Source organism: Nicotiana sylvestris, chromosome 8 (genome assembly GCF_000393655.2).
Source record: "Nicotiana sylvestris chromosome 8, ASM39365v2, whole genome shotgun sequence".
Classification (NCBI taxonomy): domain Eukaryota; kingdom Viridiplantae; phylum Streptophyta; class Magnoliopsida; order Solanales; family Solanaceae; genus Nicotiana; species Nicotiana sylvestris.
The window spans coordinates 61,966,254-61,993,732 of NC_091064.1; the positions used below are offsets into that span (position 1 = coordinate 61,966,254).

A 27,479-nucleotide genomic window follows, 5' to 3' on the forward strand; every position below is an offset into this window, starting at 1 on the left:
GCTCGCGCAGGGCAGGGCTGGTAAGCCTCCGCGTTCGCGAGACCCTGGTCATGTTCGCGTAGGCCAAGCTTTTCTGGGCCTGAGCCATTTGCCTTCGCGAACACAAGGACTGTTCCGCGTTCGCAAAGAAGGGGCAGCTGGGCAGTGTGTTTTAAATCTGGACTTAAGCCATTTTTGGGTTCATTTACTACACCCTTGGGCAATTTTGGATCTTCAAAGAGGGGGATTTCAACTTAGCTTTTGAAGGTAAGGAATTTTCTACCTAATGTGAGTTTCATACATAGATTATGGGTATATTTTAGCATGTAAATTTATGGAAATCATGGGTTTAGATGAAAAATCTAGGTTTTGATAAAAATGGGATTAACCACAAAAATAATTATGGAATGTGGTAAAAATTATATATTTGAGTTCGTAAGGCTATGGGTAACATTTATCTTCAAAAGTTTCCGAAATCCGGTTACGTGGGCTAGGGGGTGAATTTTAGGAATTCTTCAGTTGGGATAGGGTAATCACTTTAATAGTTAGGATATGAACTTTTGATCATGTATTGATTATTTTATATAATATTTGACTAGTTTTGAGTCGTTTGGCACCGAGTTAAGGGTTTAAAGCACATTTGTGGACCGACAAATAAGCTTTGAGACGAGGTAAGTGTGATGACCCAAAATGTCATTTTTAAATTAAATAACCATCTCAGTATTTATGACCTTGAAAAACGGTATCAATAATTCCTCGACTTGCATTTCCAGAAGGATTTTATATGAAAATGGATTAAATTGTGAATTAGAGCTTTAAAACTCAACTGAATTGACTTCGGTTAATATTTTGAGAAAACAAACCCGGATACAAGTTTTGACCATTCCGGTAGTTCTATATAGTGATTTAGGACTTGGTCATATGTCCGAAATTAAATTCGGAGGTCCATAGATCAAATTATCGGCAATTAACGGAATCTAGAAATCTAAGGCTAAAGATTTCTTAAGTTTGACCGGAGATTTGACTTTTGAGCAAACGACCCCGGATTAGATTTTTGATAATTCCAATAGCTTCGTATGGTGATATTTGGCCTTAGGCGCATGTTTGGATTTGGAAGTCTGTAGGATAATTTGGCGCATTTTGGCAAAAGGTGGAAAATAGAAGATTTTTGGAAAGTTTGACCTAGGGTTGACTTTTTGATATCGGGGTCGGAATCTAGTTCTGAAATTTTTCATAGCTTCATTATGTCATTTATGATTTGTGTGCAAAATTTGAGGTCAATCGGACTTGATTTGATAGGTTTCGGCATCGAATATAGAAGTTGGAAGTTCTTAGTTTCATTAAGCTTGAATTGGGGTGTGATTCACGGTTTTAGCATTATTTGATGTAATTTGAGGCATCGACTAAGTTTTTGTCATATTATGGGACTTGTTAGTATATTTGGTTGGGGTCCCATGAGGCTCGAATAAATTTTGGAAGAGCTTTTGGAAGATTTTGGCGTTTTGAGCATAAGCATGTAATGATCCAAAGGTCCATTTTCAGTTATAGAGATAGAAATTTGATTTTGAGACTTTCAGGATTTTGATAATGAATTATAGGAGTGATTTGGAAAGTTTGGTCTAATTTCATCAAGTCGCAATTCGATTTTTAACGTGAAACATGAGTTAATTGTTTAACGAGCGAAATGAGAATCTCACTAAGGAAATAAGCTCTGAATTGAGTTTCGATTGAAGGACTATGTTCGTATTATTATTTGTGACTCATAAGAACAAGAATCATCAAAATCCAAGTTCGTATGATGGGGTTAGAGCCTTTTTATTAAAATTAAAGACTGGTGGTGCAACAGAACCGGTGTGCACCTTTAGCGACCCGATTTGATCACTTTTACCGACGAGAATTGACTTTTAGCGACCATCATTGGGTTTTTAATGTTGTTTCTATTTTTAGCTCATTTTGATGTTTTTTGGTGAAAGAACATGGCTTGGGATGATTTTTGAGCAAGAAATCATGGGAAATCTTGAGGTAAGTCACTTGGGATCATTTCTACTCCATAATATTGAATTATCATCGAATGATCCGACTAGATTACATGTTTTTGAGGTGTAAATTGGGGATTTAGATCTAGGAATTTGAAAATAAGATTTGAAGATTTGGAGGCCGAATTGTTATCGGAATTTAGTAATTTTGGTATGGTTGGACTCGTGGCTGAATGGGTTGTCGGATTTTGTGAGTTTCGTCGGATTCCGAGACGTGGGCCCCACGGGCGATTTTGAGTTAAATTTCAGATTTTGTTGGAAAATTAGTATTTTCATATTAATTCCTATAATTAGTATTGACTGAATTGAATTAACTGTGGCAAGATTCGGGTCGATTGGAGGCCGTTTCGAGGGGTAAAGTCATTTCAGAGTACGATTTTTGCTCGGATTAAGGTAAGTAACGGTTATAAATCTGGTCCTGAGAGTATGAAACCCCGAACATTGTGTCTTATGACTATTTTGGAGGTGACGCACATGCTAGGTGACGAGCGTGTGGGCGTGCATCGTAGGGATTGTGACTTGGTTCGTCCCGCAAAACTGTGGAATTAATTGGCCTACTGTTTAATACATGTTCCCTCTATTTTCATAGAAATTGACTGTACTTCATGTTAGAAATCATGTTTAGGCCTTATGTGATCACTGTTGAGACCTGCGAGGTTGTGTACTTACTTAATTAGCTGCTAATTGTTGTTTTGTACTCAGTCATAGCTTTTCTTGCTTATTATGCCTCCGTCTGTTATTGTTCATTGTTGATACATGACATTACCTCTGTTTGGGCTGTTTATATGATTTTTGAGAGCCCGAAAAACTGGAGAGATTGATGACTGAGTGAGGACGAGGGCCTAATCTGTGAGGATATTTATGGGATCGAGTTGTACGCCGCAGCATGTTGTTACTGATTTATGACTGAGTGAGGCCAAGGCGCTGATATGTGAGGATATTTATGGGATCGGGCTGCATGCCGCAACATGTTATTACTGATTTATGATTGAGTGAGGCTGAGGGCCTGAGTGATTTATGCCACGAGGTGGCTTGTTATAGTGCTTGGGCTGAAGGAGCCCCTCCGAAGTCTATACACCCCCACTGAGCGCAGGTACCTACTAAGTGCGAGTGCCGAGTACCGAGTGCTGAGCGACTGGGAGGAATGAGTGAGTGTGAGGAATGAGTGATTTTGAGGTTGGAGTGAATGGGAGGACAGAGTGACTGTTATTTTGAGAAAATACATTTACTCCATTAATGTTGCATCGCAGATGTCATATCACTGTTTTAAAAATTATTGGAAGATATTATTTACTGCTCAGTCAAATTTGATATCAGGTTTATTGAGTACATACTGGTATGACTTAAACTATTAAATTGAAAGTAAGACTACTCTTATTTGAAAGTTATTGAGATAATTGTATTTGCATAGCTCATCACTACTTCTCAGTCCCTTATTTATTTATGTTACATACTGACTTGGTGTACTCACATTACCCTTTGTACCTCGTGTACAGATCTAGACACTTCTGGTCATGGCAGTTGCTGATTGAGGAGTCAGACTCAGGAGACTATTGAGGTAGTTGCATGGCGTTCGCTGACCTTTACTCTCCTTTCCTTTCATGTTGTACTGTTCTATATTTCCAGACAGTGTGTTATCAGTCGGATGTTGTTATCATTTAGATGCTCATGCACTCAGTGACACCAGGTTTTGGGAATGGATTGTTTAGTACTTTTAGAGTTATATTTTGTTCTAAAAGGTTTTATTTAATATTAACTGCTTCCGCCTTTATTGAAAAGTTCTACTGTGTTAAGATGTTGAGTTGAGGCTTGCCTTGTACCACGATAGGCGCCATCACGACAAGTCAGATTTTGGGTCGTGACAAGTTGGTATCAGAGCACTAGGTTACGTAGGTCTCACGGGTCATGAGCAGGTTTAGTAGAGTCTTGCGGATCGCTACAGAGACGTTTGTACTTATCTTTGAGAGGCTACAGAACCCTTTAGGAAATTCCACATTCTTGAATTCTTATCGTGTGACATTGATTAAACTTGAAGCGTAATTCCTTGAATTCCTTCCACACATTCATGTGCGCACATGAGCGCTCGGTATCTGCTGTGCATCGAAAGCTTGTGATTCCCTAGATGAGGTGCGAGATGTGATTTCTGTGTGTGATGTTGGGCTAGTCGGGAGAACTTGAGGCCAGGTTTTGTCTGTGGCTTGAGTATTGAGATTTCGATTGTGTGAGCACGTGCATTTGAGACTTATATGTCCGTTTGTGTCCTTACTGGTGGGATTTGTGACTGGATGACTAGGGGGTGCGTATGATTTGATTACAAAATGTGTTCAAATTGTTCGAAAGTGACGGGAAAAGTTTGCCGGGGATGTTGCAAGGATTATTAGGTGTTTGACTTCTATCTTGAGTTGGCATATGGCCTCGAGCTATGGGTGTATTGAAGGACCTCTCGTGTAGTTTAGTTGTTGAGCGGAGTAAATCTTCATGTTGTGTTATGTTTCAGACTCAGAGGGAGGTTAAAAGATTGTGTAATAGTTATGATTATTGAAGAGTATATAGAGATACCAGTTTGAGGCTAAGCAAGTGGATTATCTCCTGCGGGATGTTCTGAAGTTTGTGTGATCCTTATGTTGTTGGTTGGTAGTCCTCTTTTACTAGTGAAATATACATGTTGCAATTTGAGTTTGGATCGCTTATAAGAGTGCGCTTGACTGTTACGAGGTTGAATGCGAGATTTGCAAATGGTTTGAGGAATTAGATGGGTTGTGTTGCATTAGCTTATGAAGGATTTAGCTTAATCTCATCCAATTGGGGCAGCTCAACTAGTTATTGCGGCATGGGCCGATGACATGCCTGCCTTGTCTTTTGAGGCTTTGCTGAGATTGGATAAGTTTACCTAGCTATTTCCAGTCCATTTCAGTGGTACACCTTCTGAGGACCCACAGGATTTTCTGAACCGCTGCCATGAAGTATTGCAGAATATGGGAATAGTTGAAAGCAATAGAGGTTGATTTTACTGTGTTTCAGATGACGGGTTCCGCCAAGAGGTGGTGGAAATATTAGGTATTTACTAGACTCGTTATAGTTCCGTTTGAAGATGCGGACATATTGAGAAGATCACCTAGTGAATCATGTAGGGGTGTAACGGACCTTGACGTCTGGTTGATTTATATGAGTTACAAATGTCAACGTTGTAGATTATCGGACGTTGTGACCCATGACTTCGCGCCAAATGGGGATGTCTACTATCAATGAATGGATCAAATGGTCATGTGTTATATTAGTTTTAACCTAAAATGTATATATATATATATATATATATATATATATAGTACTGAAAGGCTCCCCAATAATTTACACATATTTAAGGCATGAGACATGCAGGGGATAAGGTTGGGACTTACGGTATGTCTGCCTCTTTAATAATCCAATACTTCAGTTTCAAAGGAGTTAGAAAAAAAACTTTATATTTACAGAAGGTTTGCTCAGTGTGGAAGTCAAGGTTGCAGATTTTGGGGTGCTTCAGAGAAAGTACAGTGGTTGACGATTTTCTAGACTATGTAGTTCGTGCCAAGATTTATCTTGATAGAGCTATACTTTTGTGATTATTGTGCATAATTAGGGGAAAGAGTTACACCAAAGAAGAATCAAAGAGTATATGAATAAATAGGTTAGCTCAGCAGTGTTGAGTTGACATAGCAAAAGAAGAAATTAGCCGCCGGTATTTGTGGCAAGACTATGAAGAGGGCAGACTAGCCAATGCAACACCACCTACTCGACTCAGTTCTCAGAAATGTTTTTGAAGGAGTTTGTCTCTCGGATTCTCTGTAATATGTGGTATATATGGTCTGAACAGTTGTGTCAGGTCACCATGACAGTGTCAAAATATGTCATCAGGTTCAATAAGTTAGACGTCATACTCCTACTTTTGTTCCTAAGCTAGAGAGCGAGTCCAGACTCATTAAAGGATTCAATTATGATATTGAAATTTTGTACAACTCGGGAAGCTACAAGCTGATGCTTCATTTCGGCTAGTGGTAGAAATTGCCAAAATGTTAGAATGTGTTCTGGATGAGGAAAAGAGGAAGCTAAGAAGACCAAGAAGTCTCGAGGTTTTAAAGAATTCAGCGGATTCTATCTACAACTACAAATCATTATGACATGGGCTTGGGCAGCCGGACAGCCCAGTCAATATATCTGATTACTCAGGGTGCTCGAGTAAGTTCTTTTAATGAACTACCAACACGAGCTTCATATAATGGTTATTCCAGTTATCTAGCATAGACTCAGTATGAGCAGCCGAACCCTCAAAGGGATTGTTATAAATGTGGTAGTACTAGGTACATCATGGGAAAATTGTCCTTGACTTGGGGGAAACATATTTTTATAAAAACACTCAGGCTACGTGCCCCATTGCAGTTACTAGTCCACTTAAATGACCAGTTAGAGGTAGGGGTCAGGATGTTAGAGATGGAGGTGAGACTCCTAGAGGTGGAGACCTAACCCGTTGATATATTTTCTATGGTATGGCTGAGGTCGCAACACTAGATGGTGTCATTACACGTACGGTCTTGAATTATTATAAAGCAACAATTTTCTTAACTTGATTCGATTCTGAGTATCGAGGCAAGTCCTCCTATTGTACTCCACTTATTAGTGAGCTTCATAATTCTAAAATCTGCTTATGTGAATGCTCCTGTTGGAAGATTCGATGGAGATGGCTATGTCTATCATTATGTGTTGAGATTTTGTTAAACGGAAAATATTTGAAAGAAGAAAATGAATATTTCGATTGGCACGCTGTGCATAATACTTGTGATTCAGAACTAAGGACGAGATCCTCGCATTTTAATATAATGAGAAATATTTAAAATGGGCTACAAGCTGCGGTAGATGTTATATAAGGATGAGGTCCTTGTGGTGAAAAAAAAATTTGTTTAAATACTCCCGTTGTGAAATTACAATTTGTACTATAATACTTATAGGGAGTCATGCCTATTAGACTCATTTGAAAATTCTTGTATGGATATCTTTGTGAATAATTTGCTAGATTTGTATTGTAATTATTGAGTTTTAGACTACGAGGTGAGTGCTCGGGGGATGTAAATTGTTACTCGTTAATTCGGTTAAGTAATTATGAGATTTTCATGCCTCGTTTTTAGTAAATTTGAGGTTTGAAACGAGATTTTATTAACATGAGATTAATTGGTGATGTTGTAATCTATTATGAACAACTATTAAGACCAGAGATGTGGTTATGGTCATACATATGATGTGTTTCATGTCAAGATATCATTGTGATAATGTCGTGCTTGTAATGCGGAGATTAGTGTTATTAATATATAGTTTGTTGTGCTTTGTTGGGTTGTGGACATGTTGTTAGGAATTGTTTTGGTGTTACTCTGGTAGGTGGATAGGCCTAATTACAGGGGAGACTCTGCCGAAATTTCTGAAAAATTTGGGAGTTAGAAAAATTTAGGATATTGAGATGTGCAAAGAAAGAGATAAATTACATTATGTGTTTGAAGACAGACTCTACTTCTCATTTAAGGAAGAATGAACCTAAGTGGGGGAGAATATAACACCTCGTATTTGATGGGTGCGTAAGCACGAGTTGCTATAGCCAGTCGAGACTAATATCATGTGTTGATGTGAAAATCGGACCTTCCTGGAAATGATTGGAGTGTAAGAAATTTGGTCTTAAAGTTTACAAATATGGATAAAGGAAATAATCTCGATTGAAATAGTATTGTCAGACTTATGTTGAATTCGATAATGTGGGATCAACCGCGAATATTTGTGTAAAAGTAAAATCATCAATATGGTAATCTGAGAATAATTCTTAGTACGTTCGAGGACAAACGTTTGTTTTAGAGGTGGAGAATGTGATGACCCAAAATGTCATCTTTAAATTAAATAATCATCTCGATATTTTAAGACCTTGAAAAGCGATATCAATAATTCCTCGACGTGCATGCACAATCCGTATAATTTTCCGGAAGGTTTTTATGTGAAAAATGGATTAAATTGTGAATTAGAGCTTTAAAACTCAATTGAGTTGACTTCGGTCAATATTTTGAGCAACCGAACCCGAATACAAGTTTTGACCATTCCGGTAGTTCCGTATTGTGATTTGGAACTTGGTCATATGTCCGAAATCGAATTTGGAGGTCCCTAGATCAAATTATCGGCAATTAACGGAATCTAGAAATCTAAGGCTAAAGATTTCTTAAGTTTGACCAGAGATTTGACTTTTGAGCAAACGACCCCGGATTAGATTTTTTATGATTCCCATAGCTTCGTACGGTAATTTTTGGATTTAGGCGCATGTTCGGATTTGGATTTGGAAGTCTGTAGGATAATTTGGCGCATTTTGGCAAATGTTGGAAAATAGAAGATTTTTGACCGAGGGTTGACTTTTTGATATCGGGGTCAGAATCTAGTTTTGAAAATTTGCATAGCCTAGTTATGTCATTTATAACTTGTGTGCAAAATTTGAGGTCAATCGGACTTGATTTGATAGGTTTCGGCATCGAATATAGAAGTTGGAAGTTCTTAGTTTTATTAAGCTTGAATTGGGGTGTGATTCACGGTTTTAGCATTGTTTGATATAATTTGAGGCATCGACTAAGTTTGTGTCATATTATGGGACTTGTTAGTATACTTGGTTGGGGTCCCATGAGGCTCGGATAAATTTTGGAAGAGTTTTTAAAAGATTTTGGCATTTTGAGCATAAACATGTAATGATCCAAAGGTCCATTTTCAGGTATAGAGATCAAAATTTGATTTTGAGACTTCCGGGATTTTGATAATGAATTATAGTAGTGATTTGAAAAGTTTGGTCTAATTTCATCAAGTCGCGATTGGGTTTTTAACGCAAAATATAAGCTAATTGTTTGACGAGCGAAATGGGAATCTCACTAAGCAAATGAGCTATGAATTGAGTTTCGATTGAAGGACTATATTCGTATTATTATTTGTGACTCATAGGAACAAGAATCATCGAATTCTGAGTTCGTATGAGGGAGTTAGAGACTTTTTAGTGAAATTAAAGACTGTTGGTGCAACAGATCTGGTGTGCACCTTTAGCGACCCGATTTGACCACTTTTAGCAACAGGAATTGACTTTTTGCGACTAAAATCGGGTTTTTAATGTTGTTTCTATTTTTAGCTCATTTTTATGTTTTTTGGTGAAAGAACACGGCTTGGGGCGATGTTTGAGCAAGAAATCATGGTAAATCTTTAGGTAAGTCACTTGTGATCATTTCTACTCCATAATATTGAATTATCATCGAATAATCCGACTAGATTACATGTTTTTGAGGTGTAAATTGGGGATTTAGACCTAGGGATTTGAAAATAAGATTTGAAGATTTGGAGGCCGAATTGTTATCAGAATTTAGTAATTTTGGTGTGGTTGGACTCGTGGCTGAATGAGTTGTCGGATTTTGTGAGTTTCATTGGATTCCGAGATGTGGGCCACATGGGAAATTTTGAGTTAAATTTCGGATTTTGTTGGAAGATTAGTATTTTCATACGGAATTAATTCCTATAATTAGTATTGACTGAATTGAATTAACTGTGGCTAGATTCGGGTCGATTGGAGGCCAATTCAAGGGGCCAAGGCATTTCGGAGTAGGATATTTGCTCGGATTAAGGTAAGTAACAATTATAAATCTGGTCCTGAGGGTATGAAACCTCGGACATTGTGTCGTATGACTATTTTGGAGGTGACGGGCGTGCGTCTGTGCACCGTAGGGATTGTGACTTGGTCCGCGAGACTGTGGAATTAATTGGCCTACTATTTAATACAAGTTTCCTCTATTTTCATATAAATTGATTGTACTTCATGTTAGAAATCATGTTTAGGCCTTATGTGATCACTGTTGAGACCTGCGAGGTCGTGTACTTACAGAATTAGCTGCTAATTGCTATTTTTTACTCAGTCATAGCTTTTCTTGCTTATTATGCCTCTGTCTCTTGTTGTTGATTGTTGATACATGACATTACCTCTGTTTGGGCTATTTATATGATTTTTGAGAGCCCGAGAAACTGGAGAGATTGATGACTGAGTGAGGCCGAGGGCCTGATCTGTGAGTATATTTATGGGATCGGGCTACACGCGCGCAGCATGTTGTTACTGATTTATGACTAAGTGAAGCCGAGGTCCTGATCTATGAGGATATTTATGGGATCGGGTTGCACGCTGCAGTATGTTGTTACTGATTTCTGATTGAGTGAGGCCGAGGGCCTGAGTGATTTATGCCACGAGGTGGCTTGTTATAGCGCTTGGGCTGAAGGAGCCCCTCCGGAGTCTGTACACCCCCACTGAGCGCAGGTACCTACTGAGTGTGAGTGCTGAGTGCTGAGCGACTGGGAGGAGTAAGTGAATGTGAGAAATGAGTGATTGTGAGGTTGGAGTGAATGGGAGGACAGAGTGATTGTTATTCTGAGAAAATGCATTTACTCCATTAATGTTGCATCGCAGATGTCATATCACTCTTTTGAAAATTATTGGAAGATATTATTTACTACTCAGTCAAATTTGATATCTGGTTTATTGAGAACGTACTGATGTGACTTAAACTGTTAAATTGAAAGTAAGACTACTCTTATTTGAAAGTTATTGAGATAACTGTATTTGCATAGCTCGTCACTACTTCTCAGTTCTTTATTTAGTTCTATTACTTACTGAGTTGGTGTACTCACGTTACCCCCTGTACCTCGTGTACAGATCTAGACACTTCTGGTCACGGTGGTTGTTGATTGAGGAGTCAGACTCAGAAGACTATTGAGGTAGTTGCACGGCGTTCGCTGACCTTGACTGTCCTTTCCTTTCATGTTGTACTGTTCTATATTTCCAAACATTGTTTTATCAATCGTATGTTGTTATCATTTAGATGCTCATGCACTCAGTGACACTTATTTTTGGGGATGGATTGTTTAGTACTTTTGGAGTTATATTCTACTCTAAAAGGTTTTATTTAATATTAACTGTTTCCGCCTTTATTTAAAAGTTCTACTGTGTTGAGATGTTGAGTTGAGGCTTGCCTTGTACCACGATAGGCGTCATCACGACATGTCAGATTTTGGGTCATGATAGTAAGTCTCTTTTCTAACCTTGTAAGAGGGAATTAACCCCCTAAGTGAATTGAATTAATATGTATTTCTATTTGTGGGGGGTACGTACGCACGAGGTGATGAGAATCCGTGCGTAGCTACTAATTATGCTTATGTCTGGGTAGTTTAGGACCCAAATCATAATACTTGCGATGTTTGCTCCCTACTTGTTATTTAAGTTCTTAAATCATATTGGAACTTGATAAAGGAATTGTAAAATCTCGAATTTCATTTACTTGATTCTTGGACGGGTTACTTGACCGTTAATAAAAATTGGCGCTTCTTTGAATATTAGCCTCTTCATAATCTTTGAATCAGTTGTTTAGAAAGTATTTCTCTTCTTGCGGAGAGGGACGAACGCCTCGGCAGTAGAATAGATGCATCTATGGTTCATGTCGATCAACTCTCGGCAGTGCACAGTATGTATGTTTATATTTTTGATCGGGTCGTACGACCTCAGCATAATTTGTGCATAATAATATTTGGAGCCCAATCATACTTGATATTGTGTCATTGGCTTGAGAGACTACATTGTTAAATGGTGGAAATTGATTTGGGATTTACTATTTGTGAAGAATTATCTTTTTATTTCTTGTTATTAAGTCTTCCGCTTCATTTATGTATCCCATGCTTAATTATAATTTTGGTTTTATTGTTGGCATAGTAAGTGTCGAAGTCGATCCCTCGTCACTACTTCTTCGAGGTTAGACTAGATACTTACTGGGTAAAATATTATTTTTGTAATCACGCTACACTTCTACACTACACCTGTAGGATCTGAGGCACGTGCATCTGGTTATCATCCTGGTGCACACTCCTGATTCTCTGAGACTTCGTGGTGAGATTCTTCTGAGCCCGTTACATAGCACCTGAAGTCTTTTTGTTGTATTTTCTTTCTGTCTACTTTATTTCAGATAGTAGTTTAGTATTCTTCTGTATATTCTACTAGTAGCTCATATGCTTGTGACACCGGGTCTTGAAAATTATGCTAGTAGACACATGATGATTTTATCGATATTTACTTATCTCATTTGCTCTTAAAAATTATTTATCTCTCATTTTATTAAATTTTTTACTTCCTATTTATGCACTAATTAAAAATCAACTATTTCTAAAATGTTAAAAGAAGCAATCATTTGGTTAGTTCATTGTTGGCTTGCCTAACTGTGACGTTGGACGCCACCACAACCTATAGGAGAAATTGGATCGTGACAACATGGTATCATAGCACTAGGTTCACGTAGGTGTCACAAGTTATGAGCAGGCGTAATAGAGTCTTGCGAATCAGTACGGAGACGTCAGTACTTATCTTCGAGAGGCTATATGGTGTTAGGAAACTGCTATTTCTTCATCTCTTATCTTGCATTTGATATTATACAAAGTATATTCTCTTATTCTCTCACAGATGGTGAGAACGCGCACAGTGGATGTTCTAGACCCGGGAGGAGCTGCTTCCCTTATTGTTAGAGGCCGAGGCAGAGGCTGGGGGAGGGCACCGTCCCTAGGTAGGGGATGAGGATGTCCTAGAGTAAAACTGAGATAATAAAATGAGATGGGGACTTCTTACGAGCTAGTTGTGGAGATAGTTGGGAGGATCGAGGGTGTCCGTCAGGGGAGCCGAGAGCAGATGCTGCAGGACAAACGGATCCGTAATTCCTGTGGATTCAGTGGTGCTCCGTCTAGGGGAAGAGGTCAGTTTGGGAGAGGTCAGCCTATCAGGCCCACATATCCAACACCACCGCCTCCTCGGGGTGCTCCAGTGCGACCCTATTTCAGTGTCATGCTAGAGAGTTCTTACCGCCTAACAGCTATTCAGGGTTCCTCCAGTGGATATTAAGGCCATCGGGGTCAGATTTTGGGTCAGTAGTCCACTGTATCGAGAGGTTGTTTTGAGTGTGGGGATCTCACCCATGTTCGGAGGTTCTGCCCCGGGCTTCAGGGCAAGGCAGTACAACAGGGTTCTTAGCCTATGATTATAGCACCAGCCGTCCAGCCACCCAAAGGCGGAGGGCAAGTGGGTAGGGGCCTTCCTATAGGTAGAGGCTAGGCAGGTGGAAGCCAGTCAGGTAGCGCTCCAGCTAGATTCTATGCTTTCCCGACCAAACTAGATGCAATGGCCTTAGATGCCGTGATCATATGTATTATTTTTATTTGCGGTAGGGATGCTTCGGTATTATTTGATCCAGGGTCTACCTATTCATATGTTTCATCTCTATTTGCTCATTTCCTAAATGTTCCTCGTGAGTCCTAGGGTACTCCTATTTATGTGTCCACTTCGGTGGGCGATTCTATTATTGTGGATCGGGTCTACCATTCCTGCATTGTCACATTTTGTGGTTATGATACTAGAGTGGATCTTCTGCTGCTTGATATGACCGACTTTGAGTTCATCCTGGGCATGGACTGCTTGTCTCCATATCATGTCATCCTTGATTGCCATGCCAAGACTGTTACCTTGGCGATGTTAGAGTTGCCTAGATTGGAGTGGAAGGGTTCGTCTGTTAGTACACCTAGTTGGATCATCTCTTTTATGAAGTCTCGACACACGGTCAAGAAGGTTTATTTGGCTTATCTAGCCTATGTTCGGGATACTACCTTAGAGGCTCTAGCGATTGATTCTGTACTCGTAGTCTGGGAGTTCTTCGATGTACTTCCTTATGATCTTCTAGGCATAGATCGTGATATTGATTTTTGCATTGATTTGGCTCCAGGTGCCCAGCCTATATCTATTCCACCGTACCGTATGGCTCCGAAAGAGTTGAAGGAACAAATTGAGGAGTTGCTGGCAAAGGGATTTGTCAGGCCGAGTGTATCGCCTTAGGGTGCACCAGTGTTCTTTGTGAAGAAGAAAGATGTGACTATACAGATGTGCATTGGCTACCACCAGTTGAACAAGTTTACCACTAAGAACAAGTACCCATTGTCATGTATTGATGATTTGTTTGACTAGTTGCAGGGTGCCAGAGTGTTCTCTAAGATCAACTTGAGATCGGGGTACCATCAATTGAAGATTTGGGAATCATATGTTCCGAAGACTGCTTTCCTGACTAGATATAGCCATTATGAGTTTCTAGTGATGTCATTCGGTTTGACTAGCGCCCCAGCAGCGTTTATGGATTTGATGAACAACGTGTTCGGGCCGTACATTGATTCGTTATTCATTGTCTTCATTGATGACATCTTGATGTACTCGCGTAGCATGGAGGAGCACGAGCAGCATTTGAGAGTGGTGCTTCAGACCTTGCAGGAACAAAAGCTATATGCTAAGTTCTCCAAGTGTGAGTTTTAGCTAGATTCTGTAGCATTCTTAGGGCATATTGTATTAGGTTAGGGTATTATGGTAGATCCCAAGAAGATTGAGGTAGTTCATAGTTGGCCTCATCCTACTACGGCGACTGAGATTAAGAGCTTCTTGGGGTTAGTAGGGTATTATCGCCGGTTTGTGGAGAGCTTCTCATATATTTCAGAACCTTTGACTAGATTGACCTAGAAGGGTGCTCCATTCCATTGGTCCGATGATTGTGAGGAGAGCTTTCAGAAGCTCAAGACAACTTTTACTATGGCACCAGTTCTAATATTGCCTTCTAGTTTGAGGATGTATATTGTGTATTGCGATGCTTCACGCATTGGTTTGGGTTGTGTATTGATGTAGGAGGGGCGAGTTATTACATATACCTCACGTCAGCTGAAGCCCATGAGAAGAATTATCATGTACACGGTTTGGAGTTGGTCGATATTGTTCATGCTCTTAATATTTGGAGGCATTATCTTAATGGGGTGTCCTGTGAGGTTTACACCGACCAATGCAATTTACAACAGTTGTTCAAACAGAGGGATCTTAATATGAGGCAACGCAGGTGGATGGAGTTACTAAAGGACTATGATATTACCACTCTTTATCATCCGGGCAAGGCGAATGTAGTTACGGATGCCTTGAGCAGAAAGGCGGAGATTATGGGTAGTTTGGCGTTCATTTCAGTAGAGGAGAGGCCACTAGCTTTGGACATTCAGTCCTTGGCTAACAAACTTGTGAGGTTGATTTTTTAGAGCCCAGCTGAGTTCTTGCATGTGTCATTGCTCAGTCATTGCTATTCGAGCAGATCAAGGCTCGCCAGTTTGATGATTCGCACTTGTTGGTTCTTAGAGAGACGGTACTATGGGGTGGTGTCAGGGAGGATACTATTGGTGAGGATGGTGTTCTGCGACTCTAGGGTCTCCTATGTGTTCCTAATGTTGATGGCTTGATAGAGAAGATCCTAGAGGAGTCACACAGTTCTCGGTATTTTATTCATCAAGGTGCAACGAAGATGTATCGGGACCTGAGGCAGCATTATTGGTGTCGGCGGATGAAGAAGGACATATTTGAGTATGTTGCGAGGTGTCTAAATTTCTAGCAGGTTAAGTTTGAGCACTAGAGGTCAGGTGGCCTACTCCAGCAGATGTCTATACCTAAGTAGAAATGAGAGCACATTACTATGGACTTCATAGTTGGGTTGTCGTAGACATTGCAGAAGTTTGATGTAGTTTGGGTCATTGTCAATAGGTTGACCAAGTCAGCACACTTCATTCCAGTTGTGACCACGTATGCTTCAGAGAGGTTGGCCCAGATTTATATTCAGAAGATAGTTCGATTTCATGGTGTGTCGGTTTCCATTATATCAGATAGAGGCCCTCAGTTTACTTCGCATTTCTAGAGAGTAGTGTAGAGTGAGTTAGGCAGCCGGGTGGAGCTCAGCATAACCTTTCATCCAAAGACCGACGGACAGTCGGAGCAGACAGTTCAGATCTTGGAGGACATACTCAGAGCATATGTGATTGACTTTGGAGGGCAGTGGGATCCATTCTTGCCTTTGGCCGAGTTTGCTTACAACAATAGTTATCAGTACAGCATCAAGATGGCTACGTTTGAGGCTCTATATGGTCGGCGGTGTCGTTCTCCCATTAGATGGTTTGAGTATGGCCAGGCTAAGTTATATTGTACTGATTTGGTGAAGGTTGCCTTGGAAAAGGTAAAGTTGATTCAGGAGCGATTTCGCACAGAACAGTCTAGATAAAAGAGTTACGCCGACCAGAAGGCGCGTGATTTATCATTTATGGTGGGAGAGAAGGTTCTCTTGAAAGTCTCACCGGTGAAAGGGGTCATGAGGTTCAGGAAGAAGGGCAAGTTGAGCCCAAGGTTTATTGGCCCATTTGAGGTGTTGAGACGAGTTAGGGAGGTTGCTTATGAGCTTGCTTTGCCTCCCAGTCTATTAGGAGTTCATCCAGTTTTCCACGTGTCTATGCTCCGGAGGCATCATGCGGACAAGTCATATGTGTTAGACTTCAGCACGAATCAGTTAGATGAGAACATGGGTTATGAGGAGGAGCTAGTTGCCATTATTGATAGGCAGGTTCTCCAGTTGAAGTCCAAGAGGATTTCCATGGTAAAGGTTCAGTGGAGGGGCCAACCAGTTGAGGAGGCGACTTGGGAGTCCAAGGAGGAAATGCGGAGCAGATATCCACACTTATTCAGCACTTCAGGTATGATTCTAGACCCGTTCGAAGACGAACGTTTGTTTAAGAGGTGGAGAATGTAACGACCTGGCCGGTTGTTTTGCTTTCTAGAAATATGTTGCCCTAAATAAGTCCCCGTATGTGTTTTTACTATTATATGAATTGCGGGGATGGTTTGTTCGGGATTTGGAAGGGTTTAGGTTGAAATCGGAATACTTGGTTCCTTAAGGTTGGATAAAAAGCAGTAAGTTTGGCTTTGGTCAACGTTTTGAGTAAACGAGCTCGGAATTATGATTTGACGGTTCCAATAAGTTAATATGATGATTTCGGACTTGGGCATATGTTCGGATCGGGTTTTGGGTGACCCGGGAGCGTTTTGCTGCCTAATAGTGAAAGTTGGCTCTTTGAAGGTTTTAAAGTTCTTTAAATTTGGATTGGAGTAGGTTTTTGTGTTATCAAGGTCCAATTGGGATTCCAAGACCAGGAATAGTTCCTTATGGTAATATAAGACTTGCACGCAGAATTTGGTGTCATTTGGTGTAGTCTAAGTATGATTTGGAGCGATTTGGAAACTTGAAGTTCATATTTTGATTCAATTAGGTTTTAGGTTGTGATTCTTAGTTTCGTTGCTGTTTTACGCGTTTCGTGAGTGTTGGCCCAAGAACTGGTGAGGTTTTGAAGATTGACAAAAGAAATCAGACATGGGCCAGGTCCATCTTGTGAAGCACAATCACGATCAACCTATACATGTGAGATGCACGTGAAGGAGATAAATCTAACTGATCAAGAAACAATATATCTTGATCTGATCGAAAAGATTGCATATTGGATAAGGGGGGAAAGACTCCTTACATAAAGAGAACACAGTTTAGGAAGAAGATAGTGTTAGAGTTTGAGATCATCATAAACTTTTCTACGATAAAAGAGTAGCAATTGAATCTCAGTCAAACTCTGATTACTAACCTATTAAATATCAGTATTGTTCTCTTTTACAAGTAATGCACATAAGCAGAAGTTAAACTTAAATTGAGAGCAAAAGAGCAAGGCAATTTTGCAGGCAATTTATGTGTGATTTGTGTGTGCAATCCTCAAACTACTTGAACGAGATAGAAGAACCAGTTCCATGTGTCTATATTATATTCTAGTTCAATTGTAGTAGGTGATTTTACATTGTACCTTTCAGCTTTCATAGAAGCAATTGTATTAGGTACCTAAAGTGTTCAAGTTAAGAGCTAACTTGAAGTTGTCACAACAGTTGAGGCTGTGTGCTACAACGGGACTAGAGTTAATCCTTAGGTTTACAAAGAGTTTTTGTAAATGATGTTTTGGCTCAGTGGTTTTAGTGGAAGTTTGTGAAAATCATACTGAGGAGTAGGTCGTGGTTTTTTCACCTTTTGAGACAGGTGTTTTCCACGTAAAAATCCCTATGTTCTTTATTTTCTGTATTTATTATTTCGCAAACAGTAGTAGTTGGAACACCTAGAAGAACCAGGTCCTTCTATAGTTCAGTTAAGCAAAAAATTGGGTACCACACAAATCATCCCCCCCCCCTCTTGTATGGTATTGACGCTTAAAATATCAATTGGTATCAGAGCGGGTTATCCTTGAAGAGGTTAACACCTTAGAAAAACATCAAGATGAGTGCACCACCTGGAAAATCCACTGCTAGGCCTCTACTATTTAATGGTCAGTACTATTCTTGGTGGAAGAGCAGGATGATAGATCATATCATACGAGAAGTCTATGAACTCTGGGACATAGTCACCTGATGGTCCCCTGGCGACTACAAAGAAGAATGCTGAAGGAGTGGATGTGCTAAAGACAAGAGCTGACTGCACTACTGAAGACTTGAACAAATGGGAGAAGAATGCCAAGTCCAAGAAATGGCTTGTGTGTGGACTGGGTCTAGGCGAGTAAAGCAGGATTCAAAGTTGTACCACTGCTAAAGAGATATGAGACACTTTACAAGTGGCTCATGAAGGAACTCCTCAAGTAAAGAGATTAAGAGGAACACTGCTATATTTTCAATATGAGAATTTCACTATGAAGGAAGGAGAAACTATCTAGGAGATGTACACAAGGTTAACAACACTAACAAATGAACTTAAATCTCTTGGGAGAATTATCTTTGAAGAAGACAAAGTTGAGAAGATCTTGACAAGGGTCTTACCAGTGACTTGGGAAAACAAAATCACTACTATTCAAGAATCAAAGAACATTGCTACTCTCAAGTTGGATGAACTGATTGGAAACCTCACTGCCTATGAATTGAGAAGGCAAACCATGAAAATGGATGCACCCAAGAAGGAGAGGAGTCTGGCTCTCAGAATAGCTGAAGGTGCAGATCTGGAGGATGATGAAATGGCCATGATCACAAGGGATTTCAAAAAGTACCTAATGAGAGGAAAGGGTTCTTCAAGAGGTACAACCTTCAACAAACCAAGGGCTCTTGAGAAACAGACCAACGAGGGTTGTTACAAATGTGACAAGACTGATCACATGATCAAGAACTATCCTCAGTGGGAAATTGAATGGAAGAATAAAATGGTTGAATGAAGGAACAGGTTCAACCCAAAAAGAACAAAGAATCAACAAAGGCTATGGTTGCTGCTTGGGGAGAAACATCATATGAGGATTCAAAAGATGAAGCTGGAGATGAACAAGCACTTATGGCCATCAGAGAATCAGATGATGAACAGGAGGTAAGTGTCTTTCACCTCAAAGACAAGATTAAATTTCTATCTAAAGAAAGGTTATTTGAACTATTGTTGGACTTCATCGATGAGCTTGAAATAATTAACAATGAGAAGGAAGAGTTGTCTAGGGAATGTGTGATCTTAAAAGCCAAGTGCAAAAATCTAGAATCTAGGACTAATGAGAGTGACAGTAAAAATGTTGAGTTGAAGAACCAGGTTCTTGAACTTGACACCAGTGTCCTAGAACTTAGGTCTGATAATTTAAAACTAAAACAGGTAAGAAGAAAGTTGATCACACACATCTCACCTTAGAAAAAAACTTATGAAAAATGAAGGGTGAGTTGTACAAGAAGGATGAGCAGATAAAGAGTCTTAAAAGAAGACCTAGGGAAGGTAAATCATGAACTAGACAGAACTTGCAAATGGAATAAGGCTTCTGATGCACTATCCTGGCTACAAGAACATCACGGTAGCAACAAGAGAGGACTTGGCTATGGGGCGCAAGCACATAAGTGGGACCCCAAAAGCAAGTACCTCAATCCTCATGAAAACACAATCTGCACACACTGCGGCAAGACTGGTCATTACAAAAATGAATATAATGCAAAAGAAAAGGCCAGTCAAAAGAATAAAGCTTTTGTTCAAGAAAAAAATAGGCTTCCTGGGTAGGCTAAAAGGAATTTGATTTATCCCTTTGCCTATAGAAAGGGACCCAAACTAGTTTGGGCTTCTAAGACTAACCCTTGATTTCTTTTTTTAGGTCCAAGTGAAGGGAAGTACCCAAATATGGTACATGGATAGTGGCTGCTCAAAACATATGACTGGAAGCAAGAACCAGTTCCTTTCACTTGAGGACTTAAAAGAAGGTAATGTCTCCTTTGGAAATAGGAAGAAAGGTGATATTATTGAGGTTGGAAAGGTAGGTAAGACAGACTTACACTCCATTGAGAATGTTTAGTTGATAGATGGCTTGAAATATAGCCTAATTAGTGTATCACAACTGTGTGACAGGGGTAACCTTGTAGCATTTACCTCTACCAAATGCTTTGTGATTAACCTTACCACTGACAAGATTGTTTTGCTGGGAAAAAGAGTTAAACAATATTTACATTGTAGATTTGTCCACTCTTTCAGAAAATGAACTCACTTGCTTGAGTGTGTTGGACAATGATTCCCTCATGTGGAACAAAATACTTGGTCATGCATGTCTGAAGCAACTCAATAAATTAATCTCCAAGGACTTGGTGATAGGGTTACCTAACATCAAGTTCAATGAAGACAAAGTTTGTGAGGCCTGTGCAAGGGGGAAGCAGGTAAGATCATCCTTTAAAAGCAAGAAATTGGTAAGCACGACCAGAACGTTGGAACTAGTTCATATGGATCTCTGTGGTCCAATGAGAACATTGAGCAGAGGTGGTATGAAATATGTGATGGTACTTGTTGATGATTATTCTAGGTTTACCTAGGTACTATTCTTAATATCTAAGGATGAAGTATTTGACATGTTTACTGCCTTTGTTAGAAAAACTCAGAAACAACTAGGTAATCAACTTGCATCCATCAGGTCTGATCATGGAACTGAATTTGAAAATGCTAAGTTTGCTAAATTTTGTGATGAGCATGGTATAGATTATAACTTCTCTGCCCCTAGGACTCCTCAACAAAATGAAGTAGTTGAAAGGAAGAACAGGACTCTTGATGATATGGCTAGGACTATGCTTCTTTCTAGTAAACTACCTCATAGCTTCTAGGCAGAGGCTGTCAACACTGCATGTTATATCATAAATAGATGCATGACTAGACCTTTTGTAGAGAAGACTCCCTATGAGTTACTTAAAGGGAGAAAACCAAATATATCCCATCTTAGGGCATTTGGATGCAAGTGCTTTGTGCACAATAATGGAAAGGACTCCCTAGGTAAGTTTGATCCCATAAGTGATGAGGGAGTATTCTTGGGATATTCTTCAATAAAAGAACTTTGTGTGTAGAAGAAAGTGTACATATAGTGTTTGATGAAACTAACATTCTTTCTGAGAGACAGGAACATGAAGATGAAGCTATTGGGCTGGTAAAAGATATGAGTGAAGTCTCAGCTAAAGCTAAAGTAGTTCCAAAAGAAGAAATAGGTGATGGAACAGGTTCTTCCATCCAGGGCAACCTAACAGGGGGAACTGATCAAAGAGGAACTGAAACCAATCCCCTAAAGGAACATGTTCATGACCATGTTCCTCAACAGCAGAACATGGGAGAAATATCAAGCAGAAATCAGTTGGTTGTGAAACCTCACAAGTATCAAAGTTCTCATCCTATTGAGAACATAATTACTAATCCAACCTCTGGAGTCAAAACTAGATCACAATTAAAAAATTTGTGTGCTTTTGATACTTTCCTATCTTTTAATGAACCTAAAAATGTTGTTGAGGCTTTGCAGGATGCAGACTGGGTAAATGCAATGCAAGATGAACTCAATCAGTTCGAGAGAAGTCAAGTTTGGCATCTAGTTCCAAGACCCAAGGACAGATCAGTGATTGGAACAAAATGGGTTTTCAGAAACAAGCTTGATGAAGATGGAACAGGTACAAGAAACAAGGCAAGACTAGAGGTCCAAGGTTACAGCCAAAAGGAGGGTATAGATTATGATGAGACTTTTGCTCCAGTTGCAACACTGGAGGCAATAAGACTTCTCATAGCTTTTGCAGCACACATGGAATTCACTCTTCATCAGATGGATATCAAGAGTGCCTTCCTGAATGGCTACCTAAAAGAAGAAGTGTTTGTTAAACAACCTCCAGGGTTTGAGAGTAAGGAGTGTCCTGAACATGTGTACAAATTAGACAAGGCTCTCTATGGACTCAAGCAAGATCCTAGAGCATGGTATGAATGATTGTCCAAATTCCTGCTTAAGCATGGCTATAAAAGAGGTAAAATTGACAGTACTCTATTTTTGAGGGAAAAAGTAAGGATCTTCTTGTGGTATAAATATATGTTGATGACATAATTTTCGGGGAAACCACTGACAAACTGAGTAAGTATTTTGCCAAATTAATGGGGAGTGAGTTTGAAATGAGTATGATGGGTGAGCTTAACTTTTTCTTAGGCTTACAGATCAAACAAAGCCCAAATGGAACCATGATCCATCAGTAGAAATATGCAAAAGAGCTGATCAAAAAGTTTAAAATGGATGAATCAAAGGAAATAGACACCCCCATTGCAATTGCCAATAAATTAGACATAGATGAACCGGCTTCATCAGTTGATCAGAAGTTGTATAGGGGTATGATTGGTTCACTTTTGTATCTAACTGCCGGCAGACCTGACATAGTTTTTAGTGTAGGGCTTTGTGTTTGGTTTCAGTCTAATTCAAAGGAATCTCACTTGACTACTGTCAAGAGGATACTGAGATATTTGAAAGGCACTACTGATCTGTGTCTTTGGTACCCTAAAGGTAGTAATTTCAATCTAGTATGGTATGCTGATGCTAATTATGCAGGTTTCCTTGTGGATAGGAAAAACACCTCAGGTATGGCTCATTTTATTGGTTCATCTTGTATCATGGGCCACTAAAAAGCAAAATTCAGTGGCCTTATACACTACTGAGGCTGAATATGTTGCTACTGCCTCTTGTTGTGCTCAATTGCTGTGGATCAAATAGCAGCTGGTAGATTTTGGCATTGAAATTGGTTGCACTCCTATCTTCTGTGATAACATTAGTGATATAAGTATGACAAAGAACTCTGTTCATCATAAGAGGACTAAGCATATAGATGTTAGACACCACTTCTTAAGAGATAACTATGAGAAAGGATTGGTCTCCATAGAATTCTCTGCTACTGATAAACAAATTGCTGACACCTTCACTAAAGCACTGAGTAGAGAAAACTTTGAGAGGAACATGTTGGAATTAGGGATGATTAAGATTACCTAATAGGACCAGCTCAGAATGCAAAATGAAAAAAATTAAAAAAAAACATTTTTTGTCTAGGAACTCTGAAATTGTGTAAATATCTAGATTAATTTTTACTCAGCTTCATACTGTAATTAGTATACTCATGTGACATGTGTTAATATGACTCACTGATCTCTTACAAAATTTTCTCTATTATGGGAAATTGAGGCATGTTCAAGAGAATTCTAAATGAAGAACCTGGTTCATCAGTATGGGTTCATCTAAAAGCTAAGGTACGTTTTCTATACTCTGCACAATTAGAAATATAAATATTTAAATCATGAGCAAAACTCCTACAATTGATTCAATTCCTTAGAAAATTCTATCTGTTAGCTTTGAACCAGTTACGTCTGCCTTTGAACTCTAAACCACAAAAATTGCCTAAAATCTAGGGAAGCTTAACTGATCATTCAAACCTGCAATTTCAGGTTGATTAGACCTCTAATTGACCACTGCAAAAGCTGTCGTTATACATTAAATGTGTATTTCTCTTTAAATACACATCATTACCTCCTTCCATCTCCATAATTATAAACCTTCAAAAATCCCTCTTCACTTTCATTTGCTTTCTTTTCCAAAATTCTAACTCACCAATTCTCTCAAGAAACCAGCGATCATGACAAATCTACAAGACTATCCTGGAACCCCACCACAACCCACTCCCTTTGATTTATCTACCCCTCATCCACCTAGTACATCTCCTAAACCCAGGCTGAGAAGGGTGAAAATGCTTGCTCAGAAAATAGTAGCGTATGGGGCTCTCATAAAGAAATTAAATGAGAAATTAAAGGCAAGCCAGGTCCAAGACTCTGACTCCAACTCTGATTCCGATTCATGCAAATCCGCTAGTGAGGGGGAAGGATTTGGGTCTTCTAACTCTGAAGAGGATCAAGAATCCCCTTCTAAGGTAAGTTCTTCTTTGTCTGAAAATCTAGAAACTAGGTTTGTTCTGGTTGGGCCTGTTAAGGATGTAGAATTACTTTAGTTACGAAGGAGTGGAGGTAAAAAGAAATTTGAAAAAGAAAAAGAGAGAGAGGGTGCATGTGGTGAAGAGATGGGAAATGGGAAAAGAGTGGTTGATCATTCACCTACTGCTGATTTGCCTGTGCCTGCTATTTGTGGGGTTGAACAAGAAAACGTAGAAGAGAGTAGCAAGATGTCATAGGGGAAGTGGTTCTGGTGAAGCTGTTGAAGGGTTAGTTCATCTAAACACACAAAGAGATGAACCTAGTTCATCTACTGAATAGACAACAACTGACCTGTTAAAAAAGGTTGGGGCAAGTTATGATCCTAAGAAACGAGGAACTCTCACACCAAAAGCCCCTAGTGCTCCTAAAACCTCCAAGAAAAGAAAGGCTTCATCCCCAACATCTACTGAAATTTTATTGCCAAAGGGAAGAGCTACAAGAAGCAGAGTGAAGTAGAGTGAAAGTGATCTTCAAAAGGCTCTAGCTGAGAGTAAGAAGAAAAAGTTGGTTAAAGGAAAAGGAAGGTTGCAGAGTCCTCAGAGGATGTGGAGGTTAAAGAGATGGAACAGGTCCATTAGGAGGAAGTTCGAACAGTTGAGGTTCAGACCCCCAAGCCCAAAAGGTTCAAGACTTCTTCCAAGAAGTCTTCCTCTGTGTCTGAGGCTGCTGAACCTTTATTAGCCAAGAGGACAAGGTCTGCAGTGAAAAGTAAACAAGTAAGAATTTCTGAAGATGAGGAATAGAGTGGAGAAGAAGAAGAAGAAGAAGAAGAAAATGAGTCTGATGGTGAACAAGACAAGTTTGCCATGTTTGGCAAAAGAAAGATTTTGAAGGGTAGACTGCTGAAAGACCTGGTGGAACCAGGAATGATGAGACTGGTAGATGTCTTAGCTTCTCAGGGGTGGAAGGACATGGTCCTTCAGATGGATGGTAGGCTAGCCAGGAATGAAATCATCGAGTTCATGGCAAATGCAGAGGTTAATGATGGCAAGGTTAACATCCTGGTTAAAGGAGTTCAAGTGTCCTTTGATGTAGAAAAACTGGGAGAGATCCTTGATATATCCTCTGAAGGGTTTGATGACTATACAAGGCAAAGGTGGACTTGTTTGGACTCCCTTCCTACTGCCCTTGACATTAACAGAAGGTTCTGTTATGCTGAAGATGTGAATGAGGCTAGGGCTGTTCAGAAAAGTGAAATGAAGCCTCAACACAAGGTCTTATTTGAATTTGTCAATAAGTGCCTATTCTCAAATAGGAGAGAAGGCATATTGCAAATTACATGGACCTAGTTCTTATGGAGTGCCTGGAAAGTGGAAGGCAAATTAATTGGCATGCCTTCATCATCAAGCTGTTGGATAGGGTCATCAATGGAACAAAGGCTCATGCTACCCCTATGGCTTTATTCTGACTACGATTCTGGATAGGTGCAATGTGCCTTTAAAGAAATGAGAAATGGCATCAAGCAAGGATTACTTTGGCATTAACACTCTGATTGCTTGTGACTATTTGGTCAATGCCATCCCAAATGAACCTGGTTCATCCAAGAAGACTCCTATCAACAGTAAAGTCAGGGCTCTTGTTCAAGAATATGAACCTAAGGATGCTGAGACAACTAGGCTCAAGGCTTGTGTGGCAGAGGTAGAATCTGAGAGGGATGCTCTCAGAATTGAGCTTGCCAAGGAAAAGGAGAAGAATGATGGAATTCATCATAATATGTTGAATCTTCTCTAAGCCCAAAACCAACCCTCTAGCTCCCCCAAGCCTTAGGAATTCTAGCTTTCTAGTACCTTCAGTAACCCAGATTAGGGATTTTTCTATCTTTTTGCTCATGGTTTAAATGTTTTTGTTTGCTGGTTGTGGATTGTAGTAGCAACATATCCTCTATCAATGATATCTACTGTTTTTGCTCCTGTTCTGTGTTAATCTTTCCTTGATAGTTTAAATATGTTTGCTTGATTATTGATGATTAGTGGCCATGAGTATTTATTAAAATCTGGGAATCACACTTTGTATGCAACTTTTCGATGATGCCAAAAGGGGGAAGAGATATTGTGCTTTACGCATTCTGAATTAAGTGGTATTTATAACCTAATTAACATGGTCTTTGATGATAAGTGAATTTTCTAAACTCTGAATTGATGGTTCAGCTGAGTTCTTACAGGATCCAAGTAAGTAAAAAGCACAGAGTTTGTCATCATCAAAAAGGGAGAATTTATTGGCCCAAGAACAGGTGAAGTTTTGAAGATTGACAAAAGAACTCAGACATGAACCAGGTCCATCTTGTGAAGCACAGTCATGAACAACCTATACATGTGAGATGCACGTGAAGGAGATAAATCTAACTAATCAAGAAGCAATATCTCCTGATCTGATCGAAAAGATTGCATATTGAATAAGGAGGGAAAGACTCCTTACATAAAGAGAACACATTTTAGGAAGAAGATAGTGTTAGAGTTTGAGATCATCATAAACTCTTCTACGATAGAAGAGTAGCAATTGAATCCCAGTCAAACTCTGATTACTAACCTATTAAATGCCAGTGTTGTTCTCTTTTACAGGTAATGCACATAAGCAGAAGTTAAACTTAAATTGAGAGCAAAAGAGCAAGGCGATTTTGCAAGCAATTTATGTGTGATTTGTGTGTGCAATCCTGAAGCTACTTGAACGAGATAGAAGAACCGGTTCCATATGTCTATCTTTTATTCTAGTTCAATTGTAGTAGGTGATTTTACATTGTACCTTTCAGCTTTCATTAAAGCAATTGTATTAGGTACCTAGAGTGTTTAAGTTAAGAGTTAACTTAAAGTTGTCGCAACAGTTGAGGCTATGTGCTACAACGGAATTAGAGTTAATCCTTAGGTTTACAAAGAGTTTTTGTAAATGCTATTTTGGCTCAGTGATTTTAGTGGGAGTTTGTGAAAATCTTACTGAGTAGTATGTTGTGGTTTTTTCACCTTTTGAGCCAGGTGTTTTTCACGTAAAAATCCATGTGTTCTTTTTTTTCTGTATTTATTATTCCGCAAACAGTAGTAGTTAGAACACCTAGAAGAACCAGATCCTTCTATAGTTCAGTTAAGAGAAAAATTGGGTACCACACAAATCATCCCCTCCCCCCTCTTGTGTGGTATTGACGCTTAAAACATCAATTGGTATCAGAGCGGGTTATCCTTGAAGAGGTTAACACCTTAGGAAAAGATCAAGATTAGTGCACCACCTGAAAACTGGGAAGGGCAATCCACTGTTAGGC

General features: G+C 39.5%; 1 protein-coding gene across 1 annotated transcript; it reads left to right on the plus strand.

The window, feature by feature from the left end:
• The first annotated feature begins 22,495 nt into the window (after positions 1-22,495).
• Positions 22,496-23,697, plus strand: LOC138875118 (secreted RxLR effector protein 161-like). The gene is made up of 2 exons (XM_070153940.1): positions 22,496-22,838; positions 23,693-23,697. Exons 1-2 carry the CDS (start codon positions 22,496-22,498, stop codon positions 23,695-23,697), a joined length of 348 nt encoding a protein of 115 aa, XP_070010041.1.
• Positions 23,698-27,479: the final 3,782 nt, after the last annotated feature.

What these genes read in the sequence shown, in the direction of transcription:
- LOC138875118 (XM_070153940.1), top strand. Translation starts at nt 22,496, where the DNA reads ATGGATGAATCAAAGGAAATAGACACCCCCATTGCAATTGCCAATAAA.